Below are 16,431 nucleotides of genomic sequence, written 5' to 3' on the forward strand. Positions count from 1 at the left end.
ATTGGATCCAATAGGTCTGCAATGTATACAGTACCATTGCATAGTTGTTTGCTTTCCAAATGGTTAGATTTCCTTATATTCAGTATATGCCCCTGTAGAAGAGAGCAGCCAAAGGAAAGACTTCTAGAAATGAAACCTCTCACAAGCTTAACCAAAACACACACTAGCTGATGTTCAATAACTTCATAGCCTACTTCCAGTCCTGGGGGGCATCTAGTACCTGTAAATCATGGCTAACTAAACGCTGTGGATTGTTTGCAGAATTTTTGCCCCACTGGTTAGAACAATCTGAAATCTTATTGCCGTCATTCTGGGCCAGATCATGTGAGAATGTTGTGCTAACAGAAAGGGTACCTGGCTCAGCTCCTAGACAGGGTGCAGCCAATAGCAGTCCTGTGCTCTAATGTGCAGAATGCCAAAAAGCAGGTGGGAATGGGTGGGAAGGAGCTTAGAGTTTCTGGGATCATGAGAAAAAATGACCCATGGTACAGAACTGACACACTGAGAGAACAATCTGTTCCATCTCAGTAAGTAGAGCACAGCACACACAACCCTCTCCGTGTGCACAAAGAGTAGCACTGGGAGAGCTGTATGAGGCACTAGCATGGGGCACAGTCTCTTGTGCGCTTGCTGATGTTCCACACCACCATCTATACAGTGCTGTGGTGCAACTGTCACAAACTCATACTCTAATTCATCAGTGTCAACAAAAATGGCAGGGATGGGAAACTAGGCTACAGACACACCTCTCGTCACTTCCTCATTAACCAGCAGTTTGTGTATTTCAGTCAGGTATCAACTGAAACAATTGTACACAGAGCATAAAATCAGTAGGACAATCTCTCATTCTTTTGTCTTTGAAATTGACGTGCATTTAGGTGGAAGAGTAAAAATCAGTACACAAGAGCTTGTTTGTTGGATTCAATCAAGGAACCGAATTTTTTTAAACCTCCCCGCTAGCTGGGGGCACAGAGCCAATCAGCAATTGGCTGACTTTGAAGGAACTCAATTGCGATCCCATTAATGACATTTGCACAGGTTTTGCCTTTCCAAGAGGATGTGCATCTTGCAGAGATCCCCATCCCCTCTGCCAGAGGCTTTTTGGCTGCAATATGAAGTCGGCAATCGTGGGGACAAAGCGTCTCCTTGTGGGAAGGGCTTGGAAGTCGGTAAGGTCAAAGCCATGCTGTTCCCTCCCACCAGTCCCTATTTACACACGAGGATGTTCTTTTGTGTGGAGAGAGAAGATATAGTCATCCAAGACGAGCTTTCACTGCTCTTTGCCTGTTGTGGACCCTTTCAAGTTTTCCAGAGCCAATTAACAGATAGTCATGGACACCTGCCCCACTTCCATGAAGTCAGAGAGGCTCTGTGTATGCACAGGAGTTCTCTTCCCTCACCTGCAAAGCCACAGATTCTGCCCCTAGTTCTGGCCTCTGTGCAGCAACTAAGCCACAGTCCCTGAGAGGGGGAGCTTTCCATGGAATCTAGCTGGGCCACGGAGCACAGCCGTGTGAGGATTCTCTTCAGGTGTCTATATAATAAGATTCCAGGATTGTCACTGTCTCTATCACTCTGAAGCCAAAGATGTCCAAGTCAGTGCGAAGTGATGGAAGTGGTTAAAGGCATGGTTGAGTGCGCTTTCTGTTCAATCATCACTGGGATTCAGAGTCTGGTACCACCCAATTTTTAAGTTCTCAGCCATTTTGACTTCACATATTATACCCAGGCGACAGTAAGACATGTATCTATGCCATTCCAAGAATCCTAGATCATTGTGATATCAGAGGTAATTCAACCAATCACCAGTCTCACTCTCCAGCTAAGTTTCATGCAACAGTTTCAGACAGTGGATTATTTGGTCCAGTTGCTGCACCCATGTGCCCAGCTGACATCCCCTCAAATCAACACAAATTGCCCAGCACAACCCCCAAGACACAAATCACCAGCACAACAGACAAAATAACCCCTAACACATACAGCCCTTCAACATATCACTTCCCCCTCATTCAACAACCACACAGATCCATATAGCTCTCCCAAAATACCACACACCACACATAAATCAACATAATCAGCACACACACAATAACCTCGAACATCACTTTGAAGCCTAGAATGTCTGAGTCGGTGTGAAGCAATGGAAACAGCTACAAGCATGGCTGAGAGCTTTCTGTGTTTAGAGTATCTCTGAGATTCATGGTGTGCTGCCTTTCAATTTATAACATCTCAGCCATTTATGAATTACACCTGTGCGGCAGCATGGGCTTTCAGCTACTAATACAAAAATAAGTTTACATTTATACTTAAAAAAAATATCTTTGAATCATTAACCTTTTTGCAAAATTAGGGGGGGCGGGTGCAGAAAGACAGGAATAAATTTGACTTTCATTATCAAAGAGCTTTGCTGGTTCCCAACAAATAGGCAAACAGGGCTTTGCATTCCACTTGAGAAGGTGCTAATAAAAGCATGTAATATACCTGGGGCACGGATGTAGAAGTTCTTTTCCTCCTACTTTGCAGGCCTCCTTCTCTTCTAGCTCAGGGCATTCCTTTCCAGTGCCTACTGCGATGTACTTTATGCTCCTGTGTCTGCTTCGGAATCCTGCTGAGAGATCCCCTGAGTGACAAGTCTTCGAGCAGGTGCTCCACACAGACCAAACCGATGTTTCGCAATCTTTAGGCATGACACATGACTGAAAGGTCAGTGGGATGGTTTCTTGCATACAAAGGCTGTGATGAGAAAATGGAACAAAAAAAAAATCTGAGGAGTTCTTGTTTGTTGCTGGATTTTAATTTTTCTACAGTCTTCTTCCACCTGACTGCTCTCCCTCCCCCCAAAAAATTACATACAGTTTCTGATCTCACTTCCATCAGTGCAAATCCAAGTAATTTCAGTTAAGTTAATGGAGTTATACCAGGGTAAAATTGGCATACGTGAAAGGTGAATCAAATCAGGTGTGATATCATAATTAATCTGGCATGTTTTAGGAAACATTGTATTTAGATTTTTTTATGCTAAAATATCTTGCACAGTATATGTCCAGCTCACTCCCTGAGTTAGAATACATTAAAAAAGCAGTTCAGTGATGATATACTCTGCAAACTTCTTTTTATGAGCTGGATCAAGCCTGTACTTCACAGTCTATCCAGGACACACAAAAACACACACACACACAGAATATTGCAGAACTGCCATCACTATAAACAGTTCACGTCACCACATTCTTTCTGCTCGATATCCAAGAGTCCAAATGAGTCAGGAGTTCAAATAGTTCCTGTTGAACAACACTTCTGAGAGACTAGAGGAGCTCAACATCTTTAGGATGAAGCACTAAATTTAGGTTTTTAAATCTGTGATTCTGGGATCACACCAAGAAGTACAGTGACATGCTAACCAAAAACACAATAGTTCTAATAGACATTCTGCCTTTGCTTTCTCTTGGCTAGATTAAAACCACTAAATTAAATATTTCTGTATCTATAGAGTGATTCCAACCTCAAATGAAAGCGAAAGTTCCTGGAATTTTGCAGCTGGATTCTGTGGATCTGATTCTCCACTATTTGCTTCTTTTGTCATTGATACCTGTGCAAAATCATTGTAAAGTGCTTGTTCACTTTATAAAAGTGCGCATCAATATGCCAGGTGAATGTGGAGAAGCAGGTCCTAAGAGTTAACAGCTGCAGACAGCTTTATATTAGAATGACTCAGGAGTACCTCACCAAAAAAACAAAAGGCAAATAATCCCTGAAGTACAGCATTAAAACAGCTTTTCAAAAATACATAAGCTTGATTACTTCAGGCAAGTAACTTCTTACAGTAGACAGACTCAAGCCAAGTGCCCATTTTCTCTCTGATTAAATATCCCAATGCTAGCTATAGGAGCACACACGTATGCAAGCAGTTACCTGATTAATTCCTTTTTTCTTCTGCTCAATGGCATTTAGTAGAACTGCAGAAGAGAACCTGCAGAAAACAATTCCTGCTCCACCCCTTTACAGTCTCTCTTCCTCCACATCCATCCACCGTTCAGCCACAGAGCCATCAAAGGCCCTCTAGAATAGAAAACCCCTTGTCCACCCTCCAGTCCCATAGCAACTGGTGCAATGAGAGGTTGGAAAATGAGAGAAAATGTAGTGACTTAGGGGCAGGGGGTTCACCAGGGAGACACCAAGAAAGTGGAGATGGAGGTAGAGAAGATGGATCCAGCAGGGAAAGAAAACTCTCTGGGATGGGGAGTCCCAGGGAAAGAGAGAGTAAGCAGATGTTTGCCCAGACTTGTAAATGTCCATGACTAATTTGCAAGGCTGGTATGAAACTATTACAAATGTAGCTCAGCTAAGTGCAGACTTCTTTCCTTTGTAATTTTATTCTTTTCCAGCCCCTAATGGCTCACAGTCAGGGTTTTACTGAATGTAAAGAACAAAGCGCATAGCTCTTAAAAGGTGGGAAATGTCAAGGGATCAGTTATTGAAACTCTTTTAGATTACTTACTAACACAGTGAAACTAACCAGGACACATGCTTTCATTCAGGGCTCTTTACTAGAAACTGGATATTTATAAAACTAATATAGAAGTAATCCTTTTACAGCCTTCTTCCATAGTTATCTAAAGTGTTCTACGTGCCTGACAGTATACAAGAGACATGAGCCCTGTCCTGGAAACTTATAGTCCAATATCAGACACATGACAACTAATGGGAAATAAAGCTGAAGGAAGGGTTTGTGAGAGGGAGGACAAGAGTTACACCAATAGCTATTTAGATTGCAAGCTCTTCAGGGCAAGGACCTTCTCTTTGTTATATGTTTGTACAATGGGGTAGTGGCTTTGAGGTGCTATCATAATACATGTAAATACTAAGATCATACAGTTACTCAGCAACGCTTGGTAGACAATTTTAAAAAAATATGTAACATCTCTTTTGTGTGTCCCAGTAGGTCTCAAGGAAGAATTCAATAAGGAGAAGGTGGTGGCTTGGTGGACCAGCTCAGGCCACAAAACAGGAAGTAGAATGGGAGAGAAAAAGAAGAGTTGGTTGTGGGAGAAGGGGACAGAGCAGGAGGACCGGGGGAGCATATAGGCTGTGATCTTTGATGGAGTGGCTCAGTGCTGGGGTCATGGGGGATTAGGCTCTGGCTCCTTGTTAATATATTTTCTGCCAACATACCCCAGTAAAAGGTAATGTGACCCATGGAACGTTTTTGGGGCCAGTTGCACAGGCATTCTACATGGAATGCCAGTGTGGAGAACTAGGGGAGCAGGATATTTTTTGCTCACTGCATCACATTGCTTTCTTGCAAAACCTTTCCCCCCTTTAATTTAAACCCATATTCTCCCCCATGGACCCCAAACCATGATTCAATTAAATACATACATGAAAAATACTTTCTAGCCAAAGGTAAACCTGTGCTATGGCCTAAAGATAGTCAAATCCCTCCCTTACTGCAAAGCTGGCACAAACAGGAGTACCCTGTGTGCGTTTACTCCCCCCACCCCCAAGAATTTTTACCCTGCCATACACATTTTTCTCCCTCTCTGAAGATATCTTTACATGTCTAGCCACTTACTTCTCTTCATTTCCTCCACCCCCACTGTTTTCCCCTCCAGCTCTGCCCACTCTCTACTCCTATTAAAGTAAGAATCTGAGATGGATTTTTGAACCCACAGTATTTAATTATGATGGTCAAGTGATTGAAACATGGGACTAGGAACCACAGACTTGTGAACTCTAATTCCCGGTCTGATCCTCATTCCCTCTATCATGGAGGGCACCTGTGTCACAGTCTCCCTATATGTAAAATAGAGATACTAACCTCTTCAGTGAGGTGGTGGGGGAAGGTAAACGTGCTCAGAATGCAACTTAGAGGCTGACCCAACTGCTTTTGAAGTCAATAGGAAAATTCCCATTGATTTCATTGAATTGGATTTGGTCTTTATATATTACCCAAATATGGCTTTAGGGGCCTAACTTTAAGTACCCACATTTGAAATTGTTTAACATCAGCCTTTCTGTGTGTTAGTTTCCTCACCTTTAAAATTAGGAAACCACTTCCTTACCTCTGGGGTGTTGTGAGGGTGAATTAATTAGTGCTTAGAAACACTAAGTGCTTAGGATAACAATATGTTGCAAAGACTGTAAATGAGCTAAACATGCAAAATTAGGCACTCATATCAGGATGATTGCAGTATAAAAACCTGAATGGAAAGCAGCGACAACACTATGGGATAGCTCTCTGTTGTCCAATGGAGCCTAGGATGAGAACTCCATAACAATTTTAATTTTAGATGTAATAAGTGTGGGATCGAAGTTACAGGAGGTGAAATAGTTACTCGCTAACCCCCTCCATCATGACCTTTAAACATTAGCATAGGTATAAAATGTCAATACATTTTAACACTGGATTGGCAAGCATATCCAAACAGCTTCGGAGCTTATACCCACCCTAACCATCTTTAATCTTTTTCTTTGTAATATTAAGGTAGGCAGAGAGCCTTATTTCCCTTTTACTAGTTTATCTATACCAAGAGTTTAGGTTGGGATAGAGTTTGGCACATTCAGTCTAACAAAAGTAATACTATATTCTACAAGAATAATTTGCATCTATAGCAAAAAATAAATAAAACGGAATTGTTAATATTAGAAAGAAAGCGATATATTCTTCCATTTCCTTTAACGGGCAAACAAAAATAAGTTGAGACTAGCATAACGCCAACAGACCCTGGTCGTCAGTCAGCAGGATCGAACAGGGGACTTGTAGAGCTTAGTGCATGAGCCTGTATCTCATGAGCTAAAAGCCAACTGGCCGTTAGCTAAGGCTGTGGAGCAGACTCATTTATCTCTCCCTCTCTAAGTGGTCTCAGTGACACTAAGTGGGACAGAACACCATACTCAAGAGATATGTGGGTTACGCTAGCACAAAAAGGAGCATTAAAAACAAAATTCACAAACAGTAAAAGTAAGCAAAATATCCCAATTACACTGGCTTTGCAAAGAGGATAAACAAAGTAAAAAACAAAAAGTGCATTAAAATGTGGGTTTAAAACTTAAAAACTAAGTGCATTTGCATCATGTTACCAGGCAGAACCTGTTTGCCAGCTTTCTACAAAACAAACCTATTTTAGATAAAATAAAAAGATGAATGTGAAGATACCCTTACCTCAGCATGGCATTTTTCCCATCACTCCTTGTACACCTAACCTGCCTTGTCTGATAACCTATCTCTACATCCCATGGCTTGGAATGGTGGTGGGATTTATAACTGTGCAGCTTGAATGTGCTTCGTTCTGCAGAATCTGAACTGAAATCCAGCATAGTTCTTCCAATAAGACTAACTTCTTTAAGGTGAGGCAACCTGCATTTACTCCAAGGTCCAACTTGAAGACTGTAAGTGTATTCCTCTTCCCCAAGAAAACAAGAGATAGGGACATCACAGATTCTTGACTCAGTAAGGTTTGGACAATCGGAACCACCATAGAGTGGAGGAGAGATAACAAAACGAGTTCTGTGTTGTAAACTCCTCACACAGTCTTTGCTGCACTCAGACCATTTGGAGAATTCTGACACAACACAATCCCGTGGACAAGGTATTAGACAAGCTTGTTCTACAGGTGGCTGTGGTATAAAATATTCACATATTTCACTGGCAACTACAGTTCTATTCAGTTTCTGAATACAATGTACGCTTCTGTGTTGTAGCCCGTGCTGTGCAGTCACACAGTCTGTAGTCCTTGGTCTGACTTCACCATGAGCGAAAGGAACAAGCACACATATCTGCCATTCTGAAACTTCCCACTCAAAGAGTTCGAGGTGCCAGTCACATACTTGAAAGCAGCTCCTTTGGTTTTCAGGTTTGTCTCTCAGTCCACAGTTTGAATGGTGGGCTGTCCAACCTTCTACATGGACACACCATACTGCTCGACTCTGAATACCACCTGACCCGCAGTCACCTATACATCGCCCCCAATGACCTATGAAAGAAAGAAAACATTGAGCAAATGGTTAGAATGCCCTTCTAAAGGAAAACTGAGATAATCCAGTTCAGAAAGACTAATTAGAATCCATTGCTGCCATTAATCCATACTAGAAACCTCCTCCTGAAGTCAATGACAGTTCTGCGGTGGAATAGCAGCAAGATCAAGCCCGAGAACAATATATCACAGTTTCAGTATGCCAGTAAATAATTATCATCTTGATCCTGCAGTACGCTGAATGCATTCTAAAAGCCAGACTTGTCTCTCTGCCCATTGACATCACTGGGAGCTAACCCGTTTCAGAGCTTTGAGGAACGGTGATCAGCCCTCATTTTTCTAATCCTGATCAATATGGGAAACTTTCAAACAGGTTCCCATATTTACACAAAATCTCCGTAACATCCAAAAGTATAGGCAGCCAATAACATTTCTGTAATAAAATGCATCCAAAAGCCTAAGGAAACACAAGCATTTCACTTCATTTGCACAGTTTTTCCAGCATAAAATTAATATGAATCTGGTAAAAGGAATAGCTGTCTAAAAGAAAAAAATTAAAAAGTCAGGTTAGACAAAAGAATAAACATTCTTAATAGGGGCAATTAGTCAATAGAATGACTACATGGTAAGGCAGCTGAATCATTAGAGATGTCAAAAACCAGGATAGATTAAAAAACAAATATTAGAAAAATAAGATCCTGCTCTTCGCTGGAGGCTGAAGTGGAAGAACAGACTTTTCTAACCTTATCTACTATTGTAGGTATGACAGGCCAGGTTTTGCAAGGTGCTTCACTTGGGAGCAGAGGATGTTCAACAGCTAACAGAAAATGATCAGCACCTCACAAGCATTGAACTTTAAATTACTCTGGAGAGAATAAATTCAGTATGTACTGTAACTGCAAGGTACCATAGCTAACACATCAAGCACAGACCAAAAGGAAACTTATTATGAAATTTTGTAAGTGCATATGCAAACACATCAGAATTGTTAACCGTAGTTATATGAATCTTATTTAATGAGTTACTAGTACATTTTAAAAAAAAAAAAAGACAAAATTTTGCTGTTTCAGTTTTGTTTCATCAAAAATTTCTACAGAATAACTGATATCAAGTTTATACTGTATGAAATTACTGGCAACCTGGGGGAAAAAGAAACCTAGACTGAATTTGCTATGTTAAAAAAAGAATACAGCCAACCTGACATGAGAGTTTAGTTATCAACATCATTCCTTACCTTAGAAAGTTTCCGATATCCAGTCACAACACTATTTCACTGGTAATATATTATGACTATAATGTGCACTTGAAAATACACTGCAACTGTCCTAGAGTTAAGAGACCTGGCTGATGAGCTTGCTGGACTGTTAATGGTAATTTTCAGTAAATCCTGGTGCACCTTTTAAAAAGGGTAAATGGGATGAACCAGATAATTATAGACCTTTCGGCCTATCATCAATCCAAGGCAAGATGTTGAAGAGACAGATATGGGACTCACTTCATAGAGAATGAAAGGAGAATAATGTACTTACTGCAAATTAGCATGAAATTATGGAAAAATAGATCCTTCAAACAAATGGAGATTTTTTGATGAGATTACAAGTTTGGTTAATAAAGGTAATAGCATTGATGTAATATACTTAGAGTTCTGTAAGGCATTTGACTTGGTATTGCATGATATTTTGATTTAAAAACCTAGAAAGACATAAAATTAACATGGTTCATGTCACACTATCAGGAGTGGCTCACAACCATGTGTACCTACCTCAGGGCAGGCTACCAAAAGCACCCCAAATGGGTGATATGTTCTATAATTAGATTTAACCAAGCCAGCAACCAATGTGAATTCCTGGATCACTATAAAAGTCTTACCATGGAACGACAGACAGTCCCCTTAGACTTTTCAGTCTATCTTGCCATCCAGGCAAACTGGACTTAGTGATAAATGGTGACTTACACCAAAAATCACAACTTAGGATGCTTCCAATCTCAAGGAACTAGTCACTTACTTCAGATCAATTAATGCCCTAGATCCTACATCAAAGACAAGGCCTGCAGTCAATCCTGAAATAAACTATCCAAAGGTTTATTAACTTTCTTATTTCTTTTTCCTAGTCATTTACGGGTTAAAGCAAGCAAACACACACAAATGAGCTGCAATCTAAATCTTAAAATGACAGAGTTGTAGTGATCTGTCAATTCAAAGTGTCTTTCAGGGGGGACCCAGGAGGTAGCCCCTGGGGATCTCTGGCTTCAATTTGGTGTCTCTGGCCCTGTGAGAGTTCAAACAGCAAACACGTGAAATATTATTCTGTGTCTTTGTTTTATTTCCTTCATTCAGCCTCCATGCCCATAGGACGAGCTTTCTTGCACACAGGATTGGTTAAAGGAAATGCTTTGTATTGTGATAATCCTTGATAAACCATCTGATTTTGATAGTTCTTCTGGACGGGGGCGTGGAGGAGGAGGAAAAACATACTTCCCATCTGGATTCATAAGTTTAGAGCAAACATTTTCAAAGTTATAAAGAAAACCTTACACATTTCCTTATAGCATGGAATACAGACATTACAAATAAGATTAATGCATGCAGCAACTTACAAACATTCTAGAGAGTCGAAACACCAAATAGATTCTTATAAGAATGACACACTAACATAACTGAATGGTCTGGTCTCCAGCTGTGAGTTTGTCAGTTCTTAGCTAATGCCTGCAGCCTTGGCAAGAGCTGGCGACATCTGGCCTGCCAGCACCACAGCCCACATTAAAAACTGTCTAATAGATAGGTCTCAAACTGTAATTGTAAAGGGGGAAAATAGTCACCAAGGAGGTGTGTTTTCAGTAGGGATTAGTTCTTGGCCCTATACTATTTAGCATTATCAATGATCTGGAAGAAAACATCACAGATGCAGTTTGCAGATGACATAAAAAAGTTGGTGAGTAGTAAGTAATGAAGAGAACAGGTCACTGATTCCAAGGAATTTGGAGAGCTTGGTAAACTCTAAGCAAGCAAGCAACATGCATTTTAATACAGCTAAATGTAAATGTTTACATCTAGGAACAAAGAATGTGTATAGGCTGACCAGACAGCAAGTGTGAAAAATCGGGATGGAGGTGGGGGATAATAGGTGCCTATATAAAAGCCTCAAATATCAGGACTGTCTCTATAAAAATCGGGACATCTGGTCACTCTATGTGTAAGACCATAATTAAGAATGAGAGACTCTAATCTGGGAAGCAATAAATCTGAAAAGTTTGGGGATCGTCGTGGATAATCTGGCAAACAGGAGCTCCCAGTGTAACTGTGTCCAAAAGAGCTGACACGATCCTAGGATGCATAAACAGGGGAATCTTGAGTAGGAGAAGAGAAGTTATGTTACCTCTATTTGGCTGTGGTTTGCCTGTTGCTGGAATCTTATGTCAGTTTTGGTGCCCACCATTTAAAAGAAGGATATTGATAAACTAAAAAGGATTTATAGAAGAGCCACTAGAATGATTAAAGGATTAGAAAACATACAGTATAGTGATAGAATCAAGGAGCTCATTCTATTTAGCTTAAACAAAGAAAAGGTTAAGGGGTGACTTGACTACAGTTTATTAAATATTTGTTATCCATGTATAACGGGCTTTTCAAACTAACAGTCTAATTTTTTCAAACCCATCAGAGATGGGGTATAATATGAGCCAATGGTTGGAAGTTGAAACTAGACAAATTCAGAATACAAGTAAGACAATTTTTTTGTAACAGTGACAGTAATTAACCCTTGGAACAATTTACTGAGGGTTGTGGTGAATTCTCCATCACTGACAACTTTTAAATCAAGATTGGATAGTCTTCTAAAAGCTACGCTCTAGGAATTCTTTTGTGGAAGTTCTATGGTCTGTGTTACACAGGAGGTCAGACTAGATAACAGAGTGGTCCCTTCTGGCCTTAGAATCTATCAGTCTATTCCTATAGCATTTTTTAGAGCCAGAAGATGAGTTGTGTTAATAGATGGATTTATAATAATACATGGAACTTCAGAATACTATGCTAATTTCTGTTTTATCAATTTTTTAAAATCTGTCATATGTTTACAAGTCTAAAAATGAGACAATTGAATTACATTATAATATAATTGCAATCAAAAATGCAAATGCACACACAGCATAGCATTGCAAAGTAGGCTATTTTTCAACTTTTTTTTTTTTTTAAAGTAGAGATGATTAAGAAACTGCAAAAAAGGGAGCCTCATAAAACAGACTCAGGTGCAGGCAGTATTCCCTGTTGACTTTTTGATTACGCTTAGGTCTGCAGGCATAGTCCAGGCTCAGCAGCACAATCCTGACTAGCAGCCTAAAACTGAAATCTATAAATTAAGAGCCATTTTGTCTGAACAAGAAGTAGAGGCACGTATCTGAGCTGAACAGAGGATTAGGAGAGAACACAATACATTCCACATTCTATCCCTAAACATTATTGCTACCCCTTCTCCTCCCCAGAGCTAAAGCAAGTTGCTCTGGTGCAAATCCTGCCAAGACTATTGTTTCCTCTAATAGGCAAGTACTTGGGGCGGGGGGTTGCGAGATGGAACTGGTTGTTAACTTGAATATTTGCTATGTTACACTTCCTAGTGCTAGCATGCAAAATACTTGTAGGTGTGAAAGTTAGAATGTTTCATAAGTATAATATTTACCTATGTGCGCCCTGGCTTTTAAGTAAAATTATTATAATGCTAGCTTTAGTAAGCCTCACAAGATATTTGAATTGCGTTATGAAAATATAGAACACTAAGCATTATAATACATATAAGCATAAGCATGTAATTTCTGACATCTTAGAGCCAAAGGAAAGGTTTTAGGTTTGGGGTTTTTCTGGGGTTCCCTGCACCCTCAGACCTCAATCCTTCTCCTTCCACCATGTATAATCAGTAAAGATAATTCACCCCAAAGCACCAGACAGTATTTGTTCTCTGTAGTACCAACAGCAGCCCATTTCCACCACCCGGCTTTTAAAAGCCAATTAGACTTTTAACAAGGAATTAAATCTCCATGTGCTGAAGATGCCTCCTGCATATGGATCTAAGGAGAATGATCCCAAGCATGTTGCTACATGCGTATATATGGCTGTAGAAAAGACTGGAGCAGGCAAGCTCGTGGACAAGTGCAATCATATTGTCAAGTTAATCACAAACTGCTAAAACAAAATTAAATTTTACTTTTGGCAAAATTGTGTTCCTAGTTGAAAAACGTTAGCATGCTTTTAACATATTTTCACAGTGTAGACAATTGGCAATTTCAGCAAAGAGGCAAAAGAAGAATCAGATACAGAGATTCAACTAGACCAGCTGTTCTCAAACTGTGGGTTGGGACCCCAAAGTGGGTCATGACCGTATTTTAATGGGGTCGCCAGGGCTGGCTAGACTTGCTGGAGGTCGGGCTTGAACCTCACTGCCCGGAGGGGAAGCCGAAGCCTGAGGGATTCAGCCCTGGGTGATGGGGCTCAGGTTACAGGCCCCCTGACTGGGACTGAAGCCCTTGGGCTTCGACTTTGACCCCCTCCTCGTTCAGAGCAGTGGGGCTCAGGTTTTGGCTCCCCAACCCAGGGCAGTGGGAATCAAGTGGACTCAGGCTTCAGTCCCCCCTCCTGAAGTCATGTAGTAATTTTTGTTACCATTAGGAAGTCACAGTGCAATGACGTTTGAGAACTCTTGGGCTAGACCCCCTGCTTTATGGATAGCTAGAGGGCCTCTGCAGAGCCACAATTTGACATAATTCATAAGCTAAAAATGTAAATACATTAAATATTGTAAATTACACTAAAACATAAATATTTTTGTTCAACAGAACAAAGCATCACAGCCCCTTACTTTTAGGTGCCTTGCCACCCCAGGGAAACCACAACCCCCTGTTAAAGGCCCAGGCTCCATATATAATGCATGGGGACAATTAGATGCTTAAGAATGGGATCTGCAAAAGGCATCACATTGAGTGGGGAGCCAGCTAATCTAGCCAGTAGGAAATGTTGAAGGGATGGCTATTGACTAAGCCCTGCCTCTCAAGGGGAGTTAAGCACCTAACTCTGGGCCAGGGAGAGGTGCCTATCTTTGCTTGGGATTCTCAGCCATAAATCTGACATTCAGCTTCCTGAAATTAGGTTGCAAAGCTATTTCTTGCAAAAAGACACACACAAGGGAGGTGCACCATCCTTACAACTTTTAGCCCCGTCCCTAGGGCATTCATCTGGGATGTGAGAGACCCTTGTTACAGTGAATATATGAATATATAACTACCAATACCCAATGGAAGAGCTCCAACAGCGGTGACAGAGAGCATTGGCCCAGGTTATACCATAGCCCAGGGATTAGAACCACCTCTGGGGGGGAGGGAGAGAGACCCAAGTTCAAATACCTTTGCCACATCAGGCTAAGGGAGGAATAGAATCTAGGTCGCCCATATGCTCTAACCCTAACCCCTGGGAAGTTACCTTTGCCGCCTCCTCCCATTTTGTGTGGGGTTAGGTGTGCTCTGAGCAAGACCCAAAAGCAAGATAGGTGGGGAATGCCTAGTTTGAGGATCCTGTTGTGGCTTAGGCATGAGCTAGGTGCCTGGGCACCTAGGCTGAGGTGGCTGCGTGCATGTTCACTGGCAGAAACTTAGGCAAATTGGAAATGTTAACCATGGAAATTTAGATTGTTACAGAGTTAGGCAGCAGTTAAGTGGGGATTTTGAAAGTCTCAGGGTGAGGATGGGGCGGGGAGGAAGGCACTAGGCGGGCACACATAAATGCCCCAGCGGGCACCATGGTGCCCGTGGGCACCACATTGGGGACCACTGATCTAAGGGATAAAAGAGAACTGGCAGGTTATCAATGAGAAAATATTAAAAGAGCAATAGCAAACTATCCCAATACAAAGAAAAGATAGGAAGACTAGCAAGAGGCCAATATGGCTCCATCAGGAGCCCATTAATCACCTGAAAAATCAAAAAGCAATCCTAGAAAAAGTGGAAACATGAACATATTGCTAAGGATGAGTACAAAAGAATAGTGCAAGCAACTAGGGACAAAATCAGAAATGTGAAGGTACAAAATGAGTTACACCTAGCAAGGAACATAAAAGGCAATAAGAAAAGGTTCTTTAGATGCATTAGGCTAGGAGCAAGAGAAAGACATAGGAAAGCATAGATCCTCTACTTAGTGGGGAAGGAGAGCCAACAACAGAAAATATCAGGAAGACTGAGGTGTTTAATGCCTATTTTGCTTTAGTCGTCACAAAAAAAGGTGAATTGTGACCAGATACTTAGCACAATTAACATTAACCACACAGAGGAAAGAATGCAACCAGAATAGGAAAAGAACAGGTTACAGAATATTTAGATAAAAGTTTAGATGAGTTCAAGTTGACAATTTTAGAATGGTTAGCAATTATCTCTGAAAATTTATGGAGGTTGGGTGAGGGCCCGGAGGACTGGAGGAGGGCAAACATTGTACCTATCTTTAAAAGGGGAACAAAGAGGACCTAGAGAATTATAGACAAGCCAGCCTAATTTTGACACCTGGAAAGATACTGAAAAAATTAACAATATATTTGTAGGCACCTAAAGGATAATAGGGTGATAAGTAAGGCTGCGTGTCTGTCATGGAGGTCACAAGAAGTCACGGATTCCGTGACTTTCAGTGACCTCCATGACTTTTGCAGTGGCCAGTGTAGCTAGCTCTGGGGCTGCCTCAGCAGAACACGCAGCCTCTGGGCCAGCAGCACCAGCCGCTGCTGGAATCATGTGCATGTAGGAGGGGGCTCAGGTGGTTGGAGCGTGGGCGGCGCTTACCTCAGGGAGCTGCCCACGCTTGCAGGCGCAGCTCCCACTGGCTCCAGTTCCCAGCCAGTTGGAGCTGCAGAGCTGGAGCCCATGGAGGGGGCAGAGCGCAGAGCCCCTCGGCCGTCACTCCCCCAGAAGCTGCAGGGACACTGGAGCTGGGTATTAAGCCTGCCAGCCCCATGAACCGCCCCGCCCCCAGCACCAGCAAGGGTCCCAGCCGACTGCCCAGTCTCCCTCCCCCAGCAGCAGCAGGGTTCCCAGGCCGCATGCCAATACCACACCAGCCGACTGCCCAGCACCCATGGCACTTTCGGACTGCCTCCCTGGAGAACCCCGGCCTCCTGGTCCAAGTTTTAGTTAGGAGTATATAGTACAAGTCATGGACAAGTCACAGGTTGTGAATTTTTGTTTACTGCCCATGACCAGTCCATGACTTTTACTAAAAATACCTATGATTAAAACGTAGCCTTAGTTATAAGTAATAGCAAACATGGGTTTGTCAAGAAAAAATCATGCCAAACCAAATCTAATTTCCTTCTTTGACAGGATTATTGGCCTACTGGATGGGGTGATGCTGTAGACATGTTTTTATTTCAGTAAGGTTTTTTACATAGCCCCATGTGACAGTCTCATATGCAAGCCAGGGAAATGTGGCCTAGATAAA

General features: G+C 41.6%; 1 protein-coding gene across 1 annotated transcript in view; it reads right to left on the bottom strand.

Moving 5' to 3' along the window:
• Window positions 1–16,431, bottom strand: part of THSD7B (thrombospondin type 1 domain containing 7B) — a 513,591-nt gene that overhangs the window by 304,254 nt on the left and 192,906 nt on the right. The window contains exons 3-4 of the mRNA XM_032797132.1: window positions 7,160–7,970; window positions 2,482–2,733 (exon numbers count right to left, since the gene is read on the bottom strand). Of these exons, the coding sequence (XP_032653023.1) occupies window positions 2,482–2,733; window positions 7,160–7,970 (1,063 nt within the window). The remainder of the gene's footprint in view (window positions 1–2,481; window positions 2,734–7,159; window positions 7,971–16,431) is intronic.

The sequence above is a fragment of the Chelonoidis abingdonii genome, chromosome 10, assembly GCF_003597395.2.
Source record: "Chelonoidis abingdonii isolate Lonesome George chromosome 10, CheloAbing_2.0, whole genome shotgun sequence".
Lineage (NCBI taxonomy): Eukaryota > Metazoa > Chordata > Testudines > Testudinidae > Chelonoidis > Chelonoidis abingdonii.